The sequence below is a fragment of the Podarcis erhardii genome (assembly GCF_964252035.2).
Source record: "Podarcis erhardii genome assembly, chromosome: 14".
In the NCBI taxonomy this organism is placed as follows: domain Eukaryota; kingdom Metazoa; phylum Chordata; class Lepidosauria; order Squamata; family Lacertidae; genus Podarcis; species Podarcis erhardii.
This window is the reverse complement of record NC_138503.1, coordinates 36,543,587-36,561,592: the sequence shown is the minus strand read 5'-3', so window position 1 is coordinate 36,561,592 and position 18,006 is coordinate 36,543,587. Positions and strand designations below refer to the sequence as shown.

At 47.1% G+C, this 18,006-nt stretch overlaps 1 protein-coding gene across 4 annotated transcripts in view; it reads left to right on the top strand.

Moving 5' to 3' along the window:
* DNAAF8 (dynein axonemal assembly factor 8) overlaps positions 1-15,260 on the top strand; it is a 92,065-nt gene extending 76,805 nt beyond the window's left edge. For all 4 annotated transcript variants that reach the window (XM_081839508.1, XM_081839507.1, XM_081839506.1 and 1 more), the window contains 3 exons: positions 1,433-1,518; positions 11,274-11,343; positions 15,049-15,260. In XM_081839508.1, the coding sequence (XP_081695634.1) occupies positions 1,433-1,518; positions 11,274-11,343; positions 15,049-15,126 (234 nt within the window). In that variant the 3' untranslated portion in view covers positions 15,127-15,260. The remainder of the gene's footprint in view (positions 1-1,432; positions 1,519-11,273; positions 11,344-15,048) is intronic.
* Positions 15,261-18,006: the final 2,746 nt, after the last annotated feature.

Below are 18,006 nucleotides of genomic sequence, written 5' to 3'. Positions count from 1 at the left end.
TTTTGAAGGATAGCTGTGTTTTGTTGTTGTTGTTTTTATTTTGGAACATATGCTATTAATTCCCCAGGAATCCCTGTATCTCGAGTTATTATAGGTATTTAAGAAGTGCTAATAACAAAGTGTCCTAAAATGCATTGCTAGCTGAAGGCTGCTGAATATTAAGAGACCACAATATATTTTTGTGGGGGGGAGGAGGGTGTCTCATTCCTCCAGTTAATACAGCCTCAAATGTTCCCTTCAGCCTTAGCATGGAAGTTATTTTTAAGAGCAGAATGTTTAATCAACAGCAGCTGTTTTAAGGTACATCTGTGCAGGAGAGCAATTACATCGTTCACTGAGCAATTAGACTTGGTTTTGTAACCTGGGGACACCAGTAGGGCCTCCACCACAAAGGTGGAAACCCAAAGGCTGGGGAGGCAGGAGGAAGTGTTGCATTAACAGGGCAGCTCTACTGGGAGACGGGGATGCGGGTGGCGCTGTGGGTTAAACCATAGAGCCTAGGGCTTGCCAATCAGAAGGTCGGCAGTTCGAATCCCCGTGACGGGGTGAGCTCCCGTTGCTCGGTCCCTGCTCCTGCCAACCTAGCAGTTCGAAAGCACGTCAAAGTGTAAGTAGATAAATAGTTACCACTCCGGTGGGAAGGTAAATGGTGTTTCCGTGCGCTGCTCTGGTTCAGCAGAAGTGGCTTAGTCATGCTGGCCACATGACCTGGAAGCTGTACGCCGGCTCCCTCGGCCAATAAAGCGAGATGAGCGCCACAACCCCAGAGTCGGCCACGACTGGACCTAATGGTCAGGGGTCCCTTTACTTTTACTAGTGGGAGACGACAGACCTCTTTCACTTCTAAGGTGGAGTCTTGTCCTCCGAAGGGGAGGAGCTGTTATGCTTCCAGCCAGAACGATTGTATCTGAGCCAAAGGGAAGCTTTCTGGGATCTCCTCTCCTCCCCTCTTGCCAAACAGATCTTTGTAGGGGGTCATCAGTGGCACAAGTTTCCTGGCATTGTGAAGTGTGGCAAGTGCAGATTCGCCATGCAGCAGGCTGGTCTTCTGGCACTGCTTCCCCCTTGATTTTTATGGAGGCTGGCGAGTGCCAATCCATCAAAAGGCAACACCCCTCCTGGTTAGAGATGGGGCGGCAAATTGCTGCAGAAATCAGAGAAGTGAATTGAAGATTGGAAAAATAAGAAATGCCGAGAACCCGCACGAACCAATCCTTCCATCCGTAACTCTGGTGCACCACTGGGTGTTTGAGTGAGAAAACAGGAAGCCCACTGGAAAACCATGTGTAAATAATGGGTGCCTTTTGGATGGAGTAGGCTGCATTACTGCCACCCAGCACAGCATGTGATGTCAGATGCCCATTGGACTCCTGGCAAAGTGCTTTCACTGAATGCCTGTAGAAGGCGGCTCACATTCTCTTTTCTCTTTCAGTGCTCTCAGTTACTGAAGGGCACCTGCCTGATCATTGCAGCCCAGCGAGACAATGCAGTAGTTTGCTTTGATGCCCTGCTGAGCAGGTAAGCGAGAACATCACGGTCCTATTAACTGACCTCATCACTTGTTTCTGGGCCTACCAGGCCAGAGGAAAGATCCAGCTAGTCGGCCCAGTATGCTGACTCCAACAGGGAGCAGACAAATGTCCGGCAGAACTTCACAGGAAAACAGCGTTGCCAGTTTTTTTCAACCAGACTCTGTAGCTGCACCTTATAAAAGTGCCTTGTGTGATGTCCCTGCTTGTCATGGCAAGGGCCATTTTCAAAGTGCCCATTCTGGGAGGCAGGTGGTGAAAGCAGCTAGTCTCCACTAGGGAGGGAGAGAAATTCAATTCGCTTTGCATTTTAATGTGAATCTGCTTCTGTGGCACTTTCCCAAATATTTGCACACCAAAGCACAGCTAACCTTTAGAATTCACACTTCTTTGAGTTTTGTGATGCAGTTTTCCAACCCCAAAATGTGCAAATGAGGGGAGAGTATGCATAAAGATGCATAATTAGGGGAAATAACTTACAAAAATGCATTGTAGCCAGAAAAATTACATGCAAGCATTGGAGGGAAATGCTGGCTAATTTTTGTGAGGATTTTTGTCTTGGTAAACAAATTGCAGATTGCTGCAGAAATATAGCAAGCTGAACCTAATAATGGAAAAGTGAGTAATGGAGAAACACCATTCTGTCCATCGCTACTCCCAACTAGTATCCCTGCTTCATTTTCTTTGGCTGAGTGTCCCCCTCCAGGAGCCCATTCTGCCCATCGCCCTGACCCTGCGGCAAATTCAGAAGTGCAGGGGCGCTTCATGACAATTTCAGCCACACTCCCTGACAGCCACGCCTCCTTCTAAGATTATGCAAGAATCTCATAATTATACAGTTATACAATAATAGTAATTAGGGATTCATTGCAATGATTACTGCAGATCTCAATGTGTTTCCTTTTGGCTAGACCTATTTTTTTCTGTGCATATATGTGGGCAAATTATTTGGACTGCTTGAGTTGTGTTTTCCCTGAGGTCCCATTGTACACAAAAGAACATACACACCGTTCTCCTTGTGTTTTCAGTGTCCCTAAATGCTTAGGCTTTGGAGCGTGCTGTGGCTCAAAAGCTGTACTAACTGAGTGACTCTTAGGATGCTAGAGACAGGGACTCTTCAGGGACCCTGCTGCAGAAATAGTCTTCAACCCCTTCATGTGACCCTGGGTTGCCTGGTGTCTGAGGGCCCCCAAGGAAGAAGAAGCCCTAAATCCATTCCTCCCTCCCTCCCTGCCCCTCCCACTTCCTCCTTGCCAGTAAAGCAGAGGTGGAGAATTCTTTTCAGCCTGAGGACCACATTGCCTCATGGGCAACCTTCACATGCCAGTCTCCAAATGGTGTGAGATTCCAGGCGTGCTTACCAGGGTCTGTATTTCCTTTTGGGCAGAGAGGCCCAGCAGAGACTGTGGTGTCTATGATATATGGTTTATTTATACATAGATACAACCTGAGCCTACATGGAGAGAGTGCAGAGCCTTCACATCCCAAGAGGGGCCTGTTCCTTCCTTTACAGCATCCTCAAATTCCAAGGGTCCCCAAACATCTTGTTTGACCCATTCTGCAGCATAAAACAAACAGCCCACCTCGAGCTCTGCGCCCACCCCATCTCAAGCTTGCAAAACTGACACTTTCCCCTTGTTCGCTTACTGCAGTCCTAAACTGAAACGACTGGTCGTTCGCCTTACTAACTGTCCCCCATTTGCGGCTGGCACAGCCTTTGCTTTGCTGGTGGCCATTCTTGATGGGTCATGACTCTGTCTTCAATTCTTAATGGCTTATCTCCAGGCGATTCTCTGGGAGGGGGGCGGGCACACACACCAAATTTAGCCTGTATTTTTACACTGCTAAATTCAGTGTCTGGCACATTCTCTTAATACTCTAAGTATTGGCTAAATCCTAACAATTACTAAATCTAGGAAGTACAGGTGCCTCGCACCCACAGCACAAATTCTGGTACCCCAAACCTAGAACAACTGGTTGCATCCCAGCCATGCAAAACCCAGAGGTTTCTGCACACACCACTTGCCATCCAGGCAAGCGAGCAGCATGATCACAATTCAAGGGCTCATTCCAGTCACTCAGGGAGGGTGTGGAGCAGGGCTGTTGAGGGGAGAAGCCTGGGAAGAAGGGGTGGGCTGCAGAGAGGGGCTGTGATGCTCCTCCCCAGTCCTTCTTTGCATCCTCTTCGCATGTGGTCCCCAGAAGGTTGGTGTTATGTACTGAGTTGAATAGGATCCAAAAGGCAGCAGTCTGATTGGTCCTAGAACAATAGGATTCAGAATGCAGCAGTCTGATTGGTCCTAGAACAATAGGGTCCAGAATGCAGCAGTCTGATTGGTCCACAGGAGCCACCCAATCCAGCTCCAGGTAGAAGTGAATCTGCAACCTGATTGGCCTACAGGTGAATCCCAGAATTAGCCAATCACGTGGGGTCCATTGTGTAATAATGTATATAAAGCAGACATTCTGGGGGAACTGCCATTCCTCCTCGCCACTATGAGCTGAATAAAGAGCATGAAATCCACCCTCGACTCTGAGTATATTTCAGTGGACCAGATGGGAATGTGGTCCCCAAGCTGAAAAACATCCTCCACCCACCACTCCTGGCCTAACAGACACTCAGGTGAAGCACAGGCAACCTCAACATGGGAACTTGGAGGGTCCACCCCACCACCACCTTTGACACAGTCCTCCCTAAGCCAGTCCTCCCTAAGCACAGAGAGCATGAGTTGCCCTTTCCATGCCACTTCTCTTATTCATAGAATCGTAGAATTGCAGAGTTGGAAGGGACCCTGAGGATCACCTAGTCCAACCCCCTGCAATGCAGGACTATGCAGATTTATCTTAAGCTGTTCTCTCCTCTCCTCCCCTTCCCTCCCTCTCCCTCCCCCCCATCTTTTCAACTGCAATGCCAAGGAAGGCACCCACCCCATTATTTATTGGGCCACTTGGTGTGTCCATGCTATCAAAAGGCTCTTGGTTTTGGAGGCTGTGCATTGAGAGAGGAGGCGGAGCCCAGTGGCTAAGGGAAAGCTCTTCTCAAGGTCAGAGCAAGAGAGATAGAGAAAGAAGCGCAATAGGAGGCTTCCCGCGCTGGTCGCATAGCTACAGGGAGCTCAGCGAAAGGGAAGTCTCTCTTTGAGAATCAGCCGGCTGAATCAATAAGCTTCCCTGGAGAAAATCACCACATTCAGCGTTTGCTTGGGGGGGGGGGGAGGAGAGAACAACCCAAGTCTACATCAAAAGGCAGACTGCAGTGTGCAGGAAGAGATGTGCTGCAGGAGATCTGTGATCGATCAGATCTGCTGGATTTCTTTTTGTCTACTCAAAATCAAATCGTGTGTGTGTGAATTTGATCAAAGCAAAGGTACTGACAGCAGGAGAGAGGGTGTTCAGTTCTCTCACGTACATTTTTCCTGACCTACATCCCCCCACCCTGAAGCTGGCATTCTCCCCATTAGGAACAAATATACTCACAATATTAGAGATCTGCATTAACTTCATTTATATCCTGTCTTTCTCCAAAGGAGCTCAAGACTCTCCCTCTCCCCTCCATTTTATCCCCTGTGAGGTGATACTGGCTGATAGACAGTGACTAACCCAAGGAGCTCTGTGGTCCAGAGATTTGAACCTGGGTCTCCCTTGCCTTAGTCTAAAGTCTAGCTATGTTATGAAAGAGAGTTGGGCCCCTTCCTGCTGATCCACAGAAATTTAGAGTCTCTCTACAAGTTCTTTTTTGTTGTGCATTCATGTTGATTTGTGCTCACGATGCTATTGGGGCAGTTAGTCATTCTATCCTGCCAGGATATAGCATGTTATAAGAGACTCTGTTGCTTTTGCTAAAAAGGAAGAGAGAGAGAATAAATATAGCTAACTCTCTGGAACAGGCTAATATTCACTAATACAACAGTGTATGGGGAGACAGGCAGGTTACTTGGTTATTGTCCCTCCAACCCCGTGGGGCTAATAAACTTTTCTGGACTTTATTTGTGAGATTGGTTTGGCAGGGATGTGCAGATAGACACCTTTTTGTCCTGGACCAGTCAGAGTCATTTAACACATGCAGACTTTTGACAGGAACCAGGATCCTTCCTCAAGCGCTGCTTGTGGACACAAACGCACACTGTTTATAATTAATTTGCAAATTGACTCTGCTTTTCATGTTGTGGTTGTTTATGTATTCATTAACAATATTTACATGCTGCCCAACAGCAAAGATCTCTGGAGAGCTTACAAAAGCAATAAAAGACCTCTCCAAACACTCATCCCTCTTCGTGTGTGTGTGTGTGTGTGTGTGTGTGTGTGTTGTCATCTGCAAATCCCCATCACCCAACTCAGGAAGAGCCTATGTGAGTGCTTATTCAGAGTTTTGGGACTCCAGCATCTGTGATCATTGGCAGTTTTGGCTGGGGTTGATGGGAAGAGTTCACAAGGTTGGCTGATCTAAGTCACTGATGGCAAAGAGTACTGGGCCCAGGACAAAGGCCTCTGACACCCCCTTAACTTATGGTTTGATGAGGAGACATTGACGAGCAAAAACAGTTGAATGCACCTTTGTCTCTTCGCAGCAGACACACAGAGACATCCATGAGGATGTGACTCAGTTCACATTTAAAGGCAAACTTGTCCAGTTCCCCCATATGCCCACTCAACCACTCCAGTCTGCAGAACTGGCATTGCTACAGGCGCATTTGTAAGGAATTGATATTTTAGCATGGCAGCACCTGCACTTTGGAACTCCCTGTCTCTTGACATCAGGCAGGTACCTTCACTGTATTCTTTTTGGCACCAGCTGAAAACATTTTTCTTTAGGCAAGCCTATGCAGGCAGGTAGAACGTGGATGTGTGTTTTAATCTAGTTTTCAGCTTATTGCTGATTTAAATTTTTAAAAATGTTTTTAAATAACATATTTTTCCGTGTATAAGACTAGGTTTTTTAACAAACAAAAAAAAAAAAGGTTTAAAATCGGGGCTCGTCATATACATGGGTAGTGCTGAGGTGGTAAAGGTAAAGGGACCCCTGGCCATTAGGTCCAGTCATGACCGACTCTGGGGTTGCGGCGCTCATCTCGCTTTATTGGCCAAGGAAGCCAGCATACAGCTTCCGGGTCATGTGGCCAGCATGACTAAGCCGCTTCTGGTAACCAGAGCAGCGCATGGAAACGCTGTTTACCTTCCCGCCAGAGCGATACCTATTTATCTAATTGCACTTTGACGTGCTTTCGAACTGCTAGGTTGGCAGGAGCAGGGACCGGGCAACGGGAGCTCACCCCGTTGCAGGGATTCGAACCGCCACCCTTCTGATCGGCAAGTCCTAGGCTCTGTGATTTAACCCACAGCGCCACCCGCGTGTGTTTTCTTAATTTGGGGTCCCCAAAAATAGGGGGCGTCTTATCCATGGGGGCATCTTATACATGGAAAAATACAGTAGTTCCTTTCAACTGGTTTTTATTAATTTTATTGTTTTGTTCTTTTTGTAAACAGCCTTGAGGTTCCATTACAATCAAGCTGCATATAAATCTTTTGAATCATTTGCAAGGCAGTACTCTAGGCAAGCACTGTGTACAAAAATGCATTGCCTGGGTAAAGTGTGCATTTAATGCGCATACAAACTGCTATGTGCTCCTACATGTTGGTAACTGTGTGTGGGTGTTCATCAGTGGGTATGGTGCAGTATTGGCCTTTTGATATTTATTTTAAAAGGCTCTGGTAAGGGTGTGTGAGGGGGAGAGAATAGTAGGACCATCACTGGGGGGAGGGACAGTGGAGGCCATTTGTCCCAACTTAAGTTACATGGAATGATACACAGTGCAGACCATGGAACATGATGCAGACTGGACAAGCCACATCCGTTTGTAAATGCTCATCCATAAGCCTATTTCTAGCCTGTATTAACCTGTAAACCAACGATTATGCTGTAGCCAACTGAGTTTTACTCAGAGTAGACCCATTGAAATTGTTGACCCTAAGAGAGCCATGTCCCTTAATTTCAATGGATCTACTCTATATAGGATTAACGTTGGCTGAAGCCCTAAATTCACACAATTTAAAAAATTTAAATCCACATTGTTCAATATAGATATTTCTAAATATCAGTTTCCCTAAAATACTCATTTTTAAGCATATATTGGTACATCTGTTGAGCAGAGAACTGTATCACAGAATTCGAAGAAGTGTGGTATCGGGTGGATTAATAATAATAATAATAATAATAATAAATTTTATTTATATCCCGCCCTCCCCAGCCGAAGCCGGGCTCAGGGCGGCTAACAACACTAAAACAGTACAACATTATAAAAACATTATAAAAATTAATTAAAATCAAAATTGATGGCAACCATAAACTAAAGTTTTGTAAAGATTGCCAAAGGAGGGAGTCAGGCTGCGCCCTGACCAAAGGCCAGGTGGAACAGCTCTGTCTTGCAGGCCCTGCGGAAAGATGTCAAGTCCTGCAGGGCCCTAGTCTCCTGTGACAGAGCGTTCCACCAGGTTGGAGCCGCAGCCGAAAAAGCCCTGGCTCTAGTTGAGGCCAGCCTAACCTTTCTGTGGCCTGGGACCTTCAAGGTGTTTTTATTTGAAGACCGTAAGTTCCTCTGTGGGGCATACCAGGAGAGGCGGTCCCGTAGGTACGAGGGTCCTAGGCCGTATAGGGCTTTGAAGGTTAAAACCAGCACCTTAAACCTGATCCTGTACTCCACCGGGAGCCAGTGCAGCTGGTATAGCACCGGATGAATGTGATCTCTAAGCGAAGACCCCGTAAGGAGTCTCGCTGCGGCATTCTGCACCCGCTGGAGTTTCTGGGTCAGTCTCAAGGGCAGCCCCACGTAGAGCGAGTTACAATAATCCAGTCTGGAGGTGACCGTCGCGTGGATCACAGTGGCTAGGTCAGGGCGAGAGAGGTAAGGAGCCAACTGCTTAGCTTGGCGGAGATGAAAAAATGCCACCTTTGTTATAGCTGCAATCTGCGCCTCCATGGAGAGGGAGGTATCGAGGATTACACCCAAACTCTTAACGGACGGTGCTGGCACTAATGGCACCCCCGCAAGAGATGGGAGTTGCCCCCTCAGTCCCATGTCGTCCCGTCCCAGCCAGAGGACCTCTGTCTTCGAAGGATTTAACTTCAACCGGCTCCCACGTAACCATCCAGCCACAGCCTCCAAGCATCTGATCAGTGTGTCTGGGGCCGAGTCAGGGTGGCCGTCCATCAACAGATAGAGTTGGGTGTCATCGGCATACTGATGGCAGCCCAGCCCAAAACTCCGGACAAGCTGGGCGAGGGGGCGCATAAAGATGTTAAAAAGCATCGGGGAGAGTACTGCACCCTGGGGCACTCCACACACCAAGGAGTGGCGGGATGACAATTCCCCCCCAAGCGCCACCCTCTGTCCCCGACCAGAGAGAAACGAGCGCAGCCATTGAAGGACTGTGCCCTGGATCCCCACGTCGGCAAGGCGGTGGTCCAGGAGTTCGTGATCGACCATGTTGAAGGCTGCTGACAGGTCTAGAAGAATCAGCAGCCCCGACCCGCCTCGATCCAGCTGCCTGCGGAGATCATCTGTTAGGGCGGCCAGAGCCGTCTCGGTCCCATGACCAGCGCGGAAGCCGGACTGGAATGGATCCAGAGCCGATGTTTCATCCAGAAACCTACCAAGCTGTTCAGCAACCGCTCTCTCAATCACCTTACCCAGGAATGAAAGATTCGAAACCGGGCGGTAATTGGATAGATCTAAGGGATCTAATGATGTTTTCTTTAAAAGCGGGCGCACCACTGCCTCCTTCAGTTCCCCTGGGAATGTCCCGGTGCCAAGGGACAGATTGATTATATCCCCCAGGGGGGCCCGCACCTCGTCTGGACACGCTCTAATCAGCCAGGACGGGCACGGGTCGAGAGGACAAGTGGTGGGCTTTCCAGCTCGGAGGAGTCTGTCCACATCGGCTGGGGATATCCAGTCAAAGTGGTCCAATACTGAACCCGAGGACAGTCGAGGGGCCTCCAGTTCCTTTATTGTATCCAAATTGGCAGGGAGGTCATGGCGGAGCAACAGGACCTTCTCCGCAAAAAAGCTCGCAAATGCCTCACAGCTGTGTGTCAAATTATTATTTAAATTTGGCTGTCCTTCAAGGGACGTTAAAGACCGAATTATACTAAATAATTGCGCCAGGCGAGAGCTAGCAGATGCAATGGAGGCTGAGAAGTAGGACTTCTTAGCAGCCTTCACTGCCATCTCGTAGGTTTTCATAAAAACCCTATAAGATGTTCTTGAAGCTCCGTCACGGGCACCCTGCCATACTCGCTCTAGCCGTCTGAGGTCCCGCTTCATTTTCCAGAGCTCCTCGGTAAACCAGGGAGCCCGGTTTCTGCGGGGTCGCAGAGGGCGCTTAGGTGCGATCTCATTGATGGCCTGCCAGGTTGGCACATTAGCCCAGGAGGTGCAAATCAGGTTGGTTCCCATTGGAATTCACAGGAATCTAATTCCTCAAATATCCCTAGACACACCTGGGGAATGCAATCTGTGGGGATTTTTTTACAGTACATTTATATCCCATCCAATGAGCTCAAAGTGCTGAATGTAGTTCTTCTTCCCCCCATTATTTCTTCACAACAACCTTGTGAGGTTGGTTCATTTGAAAGCCAGTGACTGGTCCAAGCCTAGTGAGCTTCATGGCTGAGTGGGGATTTGAACCCTCCCAGGCCCTAGTCCAAGACTCTAACCTCTCCACCACACTGTCTCTCAGAAGTTGCTGAACTCCAGATCCCATCAGCCATGGGATGCATGGCATCAGGCATGCTGGGAGTTGTAGTTCAACAGCTATACACTGTCATCAGGGTGTTGGTTTGCTCCTTAACAGCAGTCTGTCTCCCACCCTTTGCAGGTTGCATAGATTAACTCTTAAAAGGTGTATTTTCTTTGGGATTAGGGGCTAATGGGCAAATCAATCTTAAATAACAGAAATGCTGCATAGGCTAGAACAATTGCTTCCCTACCTATAAGCATCATTCAGATTATGGTGAGGAGATGGAAACTGAAAACCAGAGGTGTCTCTCAGCTGCGAGGGTCTTTGGAAGTCTGCTGGTCCAAAGAAATTAAAATCTATGATGCTTAAAATGGCTGCGATTCAGTTATTATTTCACTTCTATCCTGCCTGTGGGTTTTATTAAATTAAGTTTTACTCAGAGTTGATCCACTCAAATGAATGAACCTAAGTTAGCCACGTCCATCAATTTCAATGGGTCTACTCTGAGTAGGACTAGCAGTGGCTACACCTGCTTTGCCTTTTACCCCATCGAGTTTCAGCTGCCATAAATGGGATACGCAAAGGGTCTCCCATCCAGACGATGACCAGGCTCAGACCTGCTTAGCTTCATCCTGGTGGCTGCAACCTCTGCTTCCCGGCTGGGGTTTCCAGAGCTATTAAATGCCCATAAGCACCTCTTCCCCTCCCCGCCCCCCTCCTCTCCTACATTTCTAGAGAGTGTCTTACATAACAGGTCATTACTGTGTATATTGAAGGATTATATTTTTAAATTCTCAAATCCATTTAGGCAAAGCTTTGTTGAACCCTGGATTTAAAAGGCTTATGCGGTTCAGCAGCAGACACAGGCAGGCCGACCCATAAAGCCCCCTCCCCAGAACTAGGCAGTTTCTAGGCGTTGACAGATTCTGCTGCAATGTGTTAACAGTTGCTTTCCCCCCGCCCTTGGTCTTTTTTCTCTCCTCAATGCCCCCTCCCCCTGCCTCCCAGTGATCACTGTCAGGAACAAGCTGTGTCAGAGTGCATGAAACAACTTCTGTATCCAAAGACTGAAAAACAGGCAAGTGCAACTCTCCTCTTGCTTATCTATGCCCCTGATTTGACACCCCACTACTTTTTCTCCTCTTCCTGTTACCATTACGTGCACCCCATCTCCGAGCAGCAAGAGACTCCAGCGATGCCTGTGCCTACCCAGGGCTCAGTTTCCTTGGAATGAAGGTCAATGGAGACTGTGGTGTCCCTAGGATATAGGGTTTTATTTAGACAACATGTGCATAAGATAGGGGTGGGGATCTTGCCTCGCCAAGAGATTCCCAGGGAGATCCTGTAGCTGCAGTTTTGAGTCCAGTGCAGAGCAAAACAAGCCTCTGTGTCTGCAACCTCCAACGTCAGCCAAAACACACACACACACACACACTCTCTCTCTCTCTCTCTCTCTCTCACACACACACACACACACACACACACACACACACAGAGAGAGAGAGCCCGCCTTAGCTTCTAGTTCTCCCTTCTAGGTTGATGTGGCATCCAGCCAGACGAGGTGGAGAAAGGACTACCCTTTTGTCTCTACGGTAACAGGGAAACCTCTTTGGATATGTAAATGGAAGTACAGTGGTACCTCGGGTTACAGACGCTTCAGGTTACAGAGTCCGCTAACTTAGAAATAGTACCTCGGGTTAAGAACTTTGCTTCAGGATGAGAACAGAAATTGTGCAGTGGCAGTGGGAGGCCCCATTAGCTGAAGTGGTGCTTCAGGTTAAGAACAGTGTCAGGTTAAGAACAGACCTCCAGAACAAATTAAGTTCTTAACCCGAGGTATCACTGTACTTAACTGGCCAGCTCAGGCCGTTATCTTACAAAGAAACTGGCCTGACTGGTTCAGCAGATAGGTTTGGAAGGGACTCATAGGTATCATCCAGACAGACGGACACATACCCTGGTTCCATAACAGCTACTGCTGCTAATACTACTACTACTTTGAATGGGGTTGCCAACTTCTTTTTACTTTTCTGGCTCCTGTGTTTTGGACTGCAGCTTAGCACACAGAAATTATGCACTCTGAGGCTTTTCCCTTTGCTCATCTCCCTGCAAAGGAAAGCCTCACTTACTAAATCTCCATGTACCAGGCTGCTTTTAAGGGCAGAGGAGTAGGGTTGTTTTTTTTAAGACAAAGAAAAAGGTTGGCAACCCTACAATCACTACCATTGTTAGAATTGCTACTAGATATTTACCCCATACCAGGATTCTGAGAAGGCTTAAACATAGAACTGCTCAGATAGTCCCTGAAGCCACACCCACATTACATATTTAAAGCAGATAGCTTCCTCCAAAGAATCTTGGGAACAATGGTTTGCTAAGGGTGCTGAGAATTGTAGCTCTGATGGGGATGAGCTACAGTTCCGAGCTGCCATTTGGGGGAATCAGTGTGCTTTAAATACGTATATGGTGTAGCTGTGACCACGCACAATGCACAGCCTAAAGTGCTCCTATGCTCAGTGCTTGGGTGTACTCTGCCAAAGCAGATATTAGCAGAGGATATTAGCAGAGGATAATGTGAGGATGGCTCCAGCCGTGTCCTTTAGCGTCCCCCCTCACTCCCCCATTATATCTATATACGTAGGAACTCGTACATACACATTGTTTGGCCATTAAAAGGACCAAAGTCTGTCCCTCTTTCCATCCTACCTGCTTCCCCGTGTGGATTGCTGCATCTCCTTAAATCACAGCACACTTTCCCTGGGAACAAACTGGCAGAAGAACCTGCCTCCAAATATTGCCCCTAGAAAGAAAGCCCACTGGATCATCTTCTGGCTGCATCAGAATGAATTTGTGAAATGCCAGCCAAGACCCTTGAGTCGGAGCTTAGTGCAATATATTAGGCATATCAACAGGGTTAAATAGCAGGATTTGAGATCTTAAATCCTTGTAGATGGAAATGGCTCCTGGGGGCACAGCTGCAGTGCTCTGCAGAGATCAATCCCAGGAAGCTTTTCATATTTTTTAAGAGCGCTGCACATTTTGCTTTCAGTGGACCACAGCCTGACTTGCCGGTTGCTTCCACTGGTCAGCTAGTTGTAAATCAGTTTGCACCTCCCAGCCAAGAGGCAGCTTCGGGCTGCATATACACCGTGTATCTAAAGCGCAGGATTTCCCCCTGGGAATTGCAGTTTACCCCTCACCAAAAGTCCTATTCCCATAACAAATTGCAGTTCCCAGGTTCTTTGGGAGGGCTGATTCAAATGTACGCCCTGGAAAGGGAGCCATTATGTCGTTAAGCTGCTCCAATACTCTGAGAGGAACAAAGAAACAGATGAGGGCAGCCCTCACCATAGCAGGATTGTTCTAAAAAAAGAAAATAACCAGAAATGTGACAGGAGGCCAGGAAGAGTGCATAGCATTTGGCTCCCTTGTTCAGAACAGCAGGTTGATGGTTCCACCTGGAAGGATCCCAGCCAGTTAGAAGTCCTGCAGTGACCCCCACACTTACATAAGCTTCCCCTTGGATACAGATACAATCTCACGCTGTCCCCATCAATTCTGGATATCCAGCCCATGCAGTTTCTTGGTAACTGTACATGTGCATCTTTATATGCAGCCTCGGCTGGCCAATCAACATGAAGCATTTTCTAGAATCTCAGAACAGGTTTTTTAATTTTTATTTTGGGGGTTGGGCAGCTGCCTAACTCACAATTGCACCCAGACCTGAATATTCTGATTGCTAATCTCTTCTTTTCTAAACCCTCAATTTATTAGACAGTTCAGGCTACGTATCAGCTTCACACTTGATGAGAAGCAAACCCTTGTTTTCAAAGGTGTGTGCATCTAGCAGAGAGACTCACCTGCTCCAGTCTTGAGCTGCTGTTTTCTGCTTGTGTCACGCATAAAGTGAATTATTATTATTATTCACTTTTTCCAGCAACAACAGAAGGAACTCAGGAGTGACTTACAAAAACAGGCATCTGTTCAACTGTTGTAAACCACTCTGATTTATTTTTTATGAATAGGTAAAGGTAAAGGGACCCCTGACCATTAGGTCCAGTCGTGACCGACTCTGGGGTTGGGGCGCTCATCTCGCTTTACTGGCCGAGGAAGCCGGAGTACAGCTTCCAGGTCATGTGGCCAGCATGACTAAGCTGCTTCTGGTGAACCAGAGCAGCGCACGGAAACGCCATTTACCTTCCCACTGGAGTGGTACCTATTTATCTACTTGCACTTTGACGTGCTTTGAACTGCTAGCTTGGCAGGAGCAGGGACTGAGCAACGGGTGCTCACCCCATCACGGGGATTCGAACCGCTGACCTTCTGATCTGCAAGTCCTAGGCTCTGTGGTTTAACCCACAGCACCACCCGCATCCCTATTTTATGAATAGTGGTACATAAATATTTTTCTATATGATTGAATTAAAAACAGGGGTTAAAAACAACCTAATGCTCACAATAACATGCATAAAAGAGCATCTCAACCCCACCCCAATACAAAATATGCAGAAAATTAAGATCCAATGGTTTGGGTGGATAAAAATGTTTTTCCTGGTACGTAAAAAGAGATAGGGAAATATGCCAGGTATGTTTCCTTTGGGAGAGCATTCCACAAATGGGGAGTCAAATGGGGAGTCAGTAAGTGAGCATTGCATCTTGGGCTGCCATTTCCGAACCGCAGACATGCATGTATGGTGACTTCATGGCTGAGTGTTGGTTTCAAACCTTGGCTGTATCATAGTCAGAGTCCAACAGTCTAATGACTATTTGCTTTCCTTCCCAGGCTGAGGAGCTTCTCTGTGTCCTCTTTGACTCTCTGACTTCTGATAGCAGCTACCAGATTGAAATCCAGGATCCCTAGCCAAGGGCCACCTGGACATCTGCTTGGATCCTGCTCAATCTTGGGGGAACAAAGCAAGTCAAACCCCCAAGAGAAGAAAGTATGAGTACAAGGCACCCACAGTTTCAATAATAAAGTATATCCTTTGTCACATGTCTCAGGTCTCGGGGGGGGGATTTATATTGGTGTGTGTGCCCCACTTTCCAAGCAGTGAGAGGCTTCAGGGATGCCAGTGCTTATGCCACGTCTAGTTTCCTTAGAATGGAGGTCACTGGAGACCACGGTGTCTTTGAGATGCATGGCTTTATTTACATAGATATACAAGCTGAGTGTAAGAGGGAAGAGCTCACTGTGTTACACACACACACACCCCACACACAACAGGTTCTTGCTGCCCTGTTAGGTTTCCAGGAAGCAGCACCCTCCTACCCCCAAATCATCATTTTGGCTTCAGCACACAGAGTTAGTCAAGTCTCTGTGTCTTCCCAGCTCCAAATGTGATTACCCCGGACCTAGTGTTCTCCCACCCCCTAGGATAAAGTGGTGTCCAGAGAGGTGAGAAAGAGAAGCCTACAACTTCCTTCTAGAGGCATCACTATCTAGTTGTTGCTATGGCAACACATGCACACTGGACCAACTCTTTAGACATGTAAAAAGGGTCCTTAACTAGCTTGGCTAGAGCCATTAATTTCACAAAGTTTGATCACTTCAGCAGTTCCTTATACTAGGGACTCTCATCTTACAGATACACAAGCTTGGAGGGGACCTGAATACATCATCCAAACCAGCCCTCCAGTTCTGACTTCCGGGTTGGCGCCAGCGCCGAATGGCGGACTCCCTCCGAGCTCCGGAGGGAGTCTGCTCGGCAGGGGCTGGGTCCTACCGCACCGGCGATGCGGGGACCCTTAAAAACCACGGCCAGAGGAGGCCGTGGACATGGAGACTCGGCTGGCACCGTTAGCGCCCTCCCGACTCGTGAAGGAGCCTTTTTAAAGGCTCCGGATTGGGTGCCGGGGAGAAGCGTGGTGCTTGAGTTCTCTGCTATCCCTGCCGAGCGCAGCCGCATGCCATCCGGCGGAGAGCGCTGACTTCTTCTATTGAAAATTTGGATCTAAAAGAAGAACCCGTGAGTAATTGGAATATGGACAAAAAAAAGGGGACAAATTTTTAAAATTTGGAGCGAACGGGGGAGGTGGAAAAAAGGAAGTCAGCCCCCCCCCCCGAAATTGTAGAAGAGCCAAAACAAAGGAATGGATAACTAAGATCGAGAGTAACCTTATTTCACCGAATTAGCAACTTCGCGAGGGAAATTTATAAGATTGAGCCGGAGGAGAAAAGTGGAATTTGTATTAAAAAGCAACACACACACCCCCCCGGAATCCCTGGAGCGATTCGTGAAAATGCCTGGAGAAGAGTAACGGAGGTTTTGACAGGTTTTGACAGCTGTCAAGGAGCTGTCAAAACGGAAGAATGTAACAGAGACTTGGTTATGGACTTTGCCGGTTACATTTGATATAAGTTGGGTATAAATTGTTTCAAATTGTTCAAATAAGGATAAACAAGCTATTTGGACTGGTGGATGGGCTTTGGAAGGGAACTTTGTTACGGGAATTCACCTAGAGGAGCTGAGGGATATTGCATGTGTTTTTGACAGGAAACATGTGCAGTTGAATAGAACTTTTAATCTCCTGGGAAACTGCAGAAATGGAACACTATTTTGTCTACAGAGGTCTACACACTATAGGAAACAATGGAACTATCTGTTGGAAAATGAAAGGATCATGATGTAATGTTTTGCTCCTGAACAACAAGCCTCTGCAGGGATATTAGAAACTTTTGGAGAAAGAACATTTCTGTGGGAGAACAGAGAAACAAAAAGGAGGAGAATGGCCGACAAGAACAAGGAAATAACAAGAACTGGACAGAAATGGGAAAGGGGATATTTGGGATATCCAGATTTGACAAGCTTATGGATTTAAAATTGGAGTTTTTACTCCTGGATATAAAAATCTGGATAGAAGAAATGGACCCTCTTCTCGTTAGACTTCTTTTAGGATTGGACATTCGTAATTTAATGATTGGACATTTGCAATTAATAAGACTGGCAAAGAATCAGAGGGATGTGGGTTTAACGCAATGTGGGAACTCCAGGAAGATATTAGAGATGGAGGGCTAGGAGGAACGTAACAGGGAAAAAGGGGAGGGAAAGTTGGAATCCAAAGGTTGTAAAATTATTATTTAATTCTATGTTGTTGTTTTTTGTATTATGTTTGAAAGGGGGAAACTCGTGGAAGGGAATAGATCGATCTTAGGGGGATGGGAATTACGCTAAACTGGGTAATGGAGGATGATTGCAATTTGGGGATAAGAATTTGTTGAACCTAATTGTTTATTTGGAAGATTTGGAATACATGAGGGGGTGGGGAGGGGAAGTCCTAGTTATTGGAAAAAGTTTATAAATTGGATTTAATTTGTTTTAATTTGGAAAACCTTAATAAAAATTATTTATAAAAAAAACAAACAAAAAAAACCAAACCAGCCCCCCAGTTCTGTAACACCAGGCACCCCCAACCTGCGACTTACTACTCCCCTGATCCCTAGCTAACAGGACCAGTGGTCAGGGATGATGGGAATTGTAGTCCAAAACATCTGGAGGGCCGAAGGTTGGGGGTGCCTGTGTAACACTGTATTCGTTTGCTGGTTTCTTTAATATCTTTCTAGCCTGCCTTTTAGAGCCCTCACAATGCAGCTGGCATGGAAAGCGGTAAAAACAAAGGAATTTACAAATCACAAATGGCTTCAGATAAAATACGAGGCAGGGGGGAGAGGAGAACAAGAAAGTCATTGTATGTCCGCAATTTACATGCGGATTCATTCACATTGTAATTGCATATGCCACTT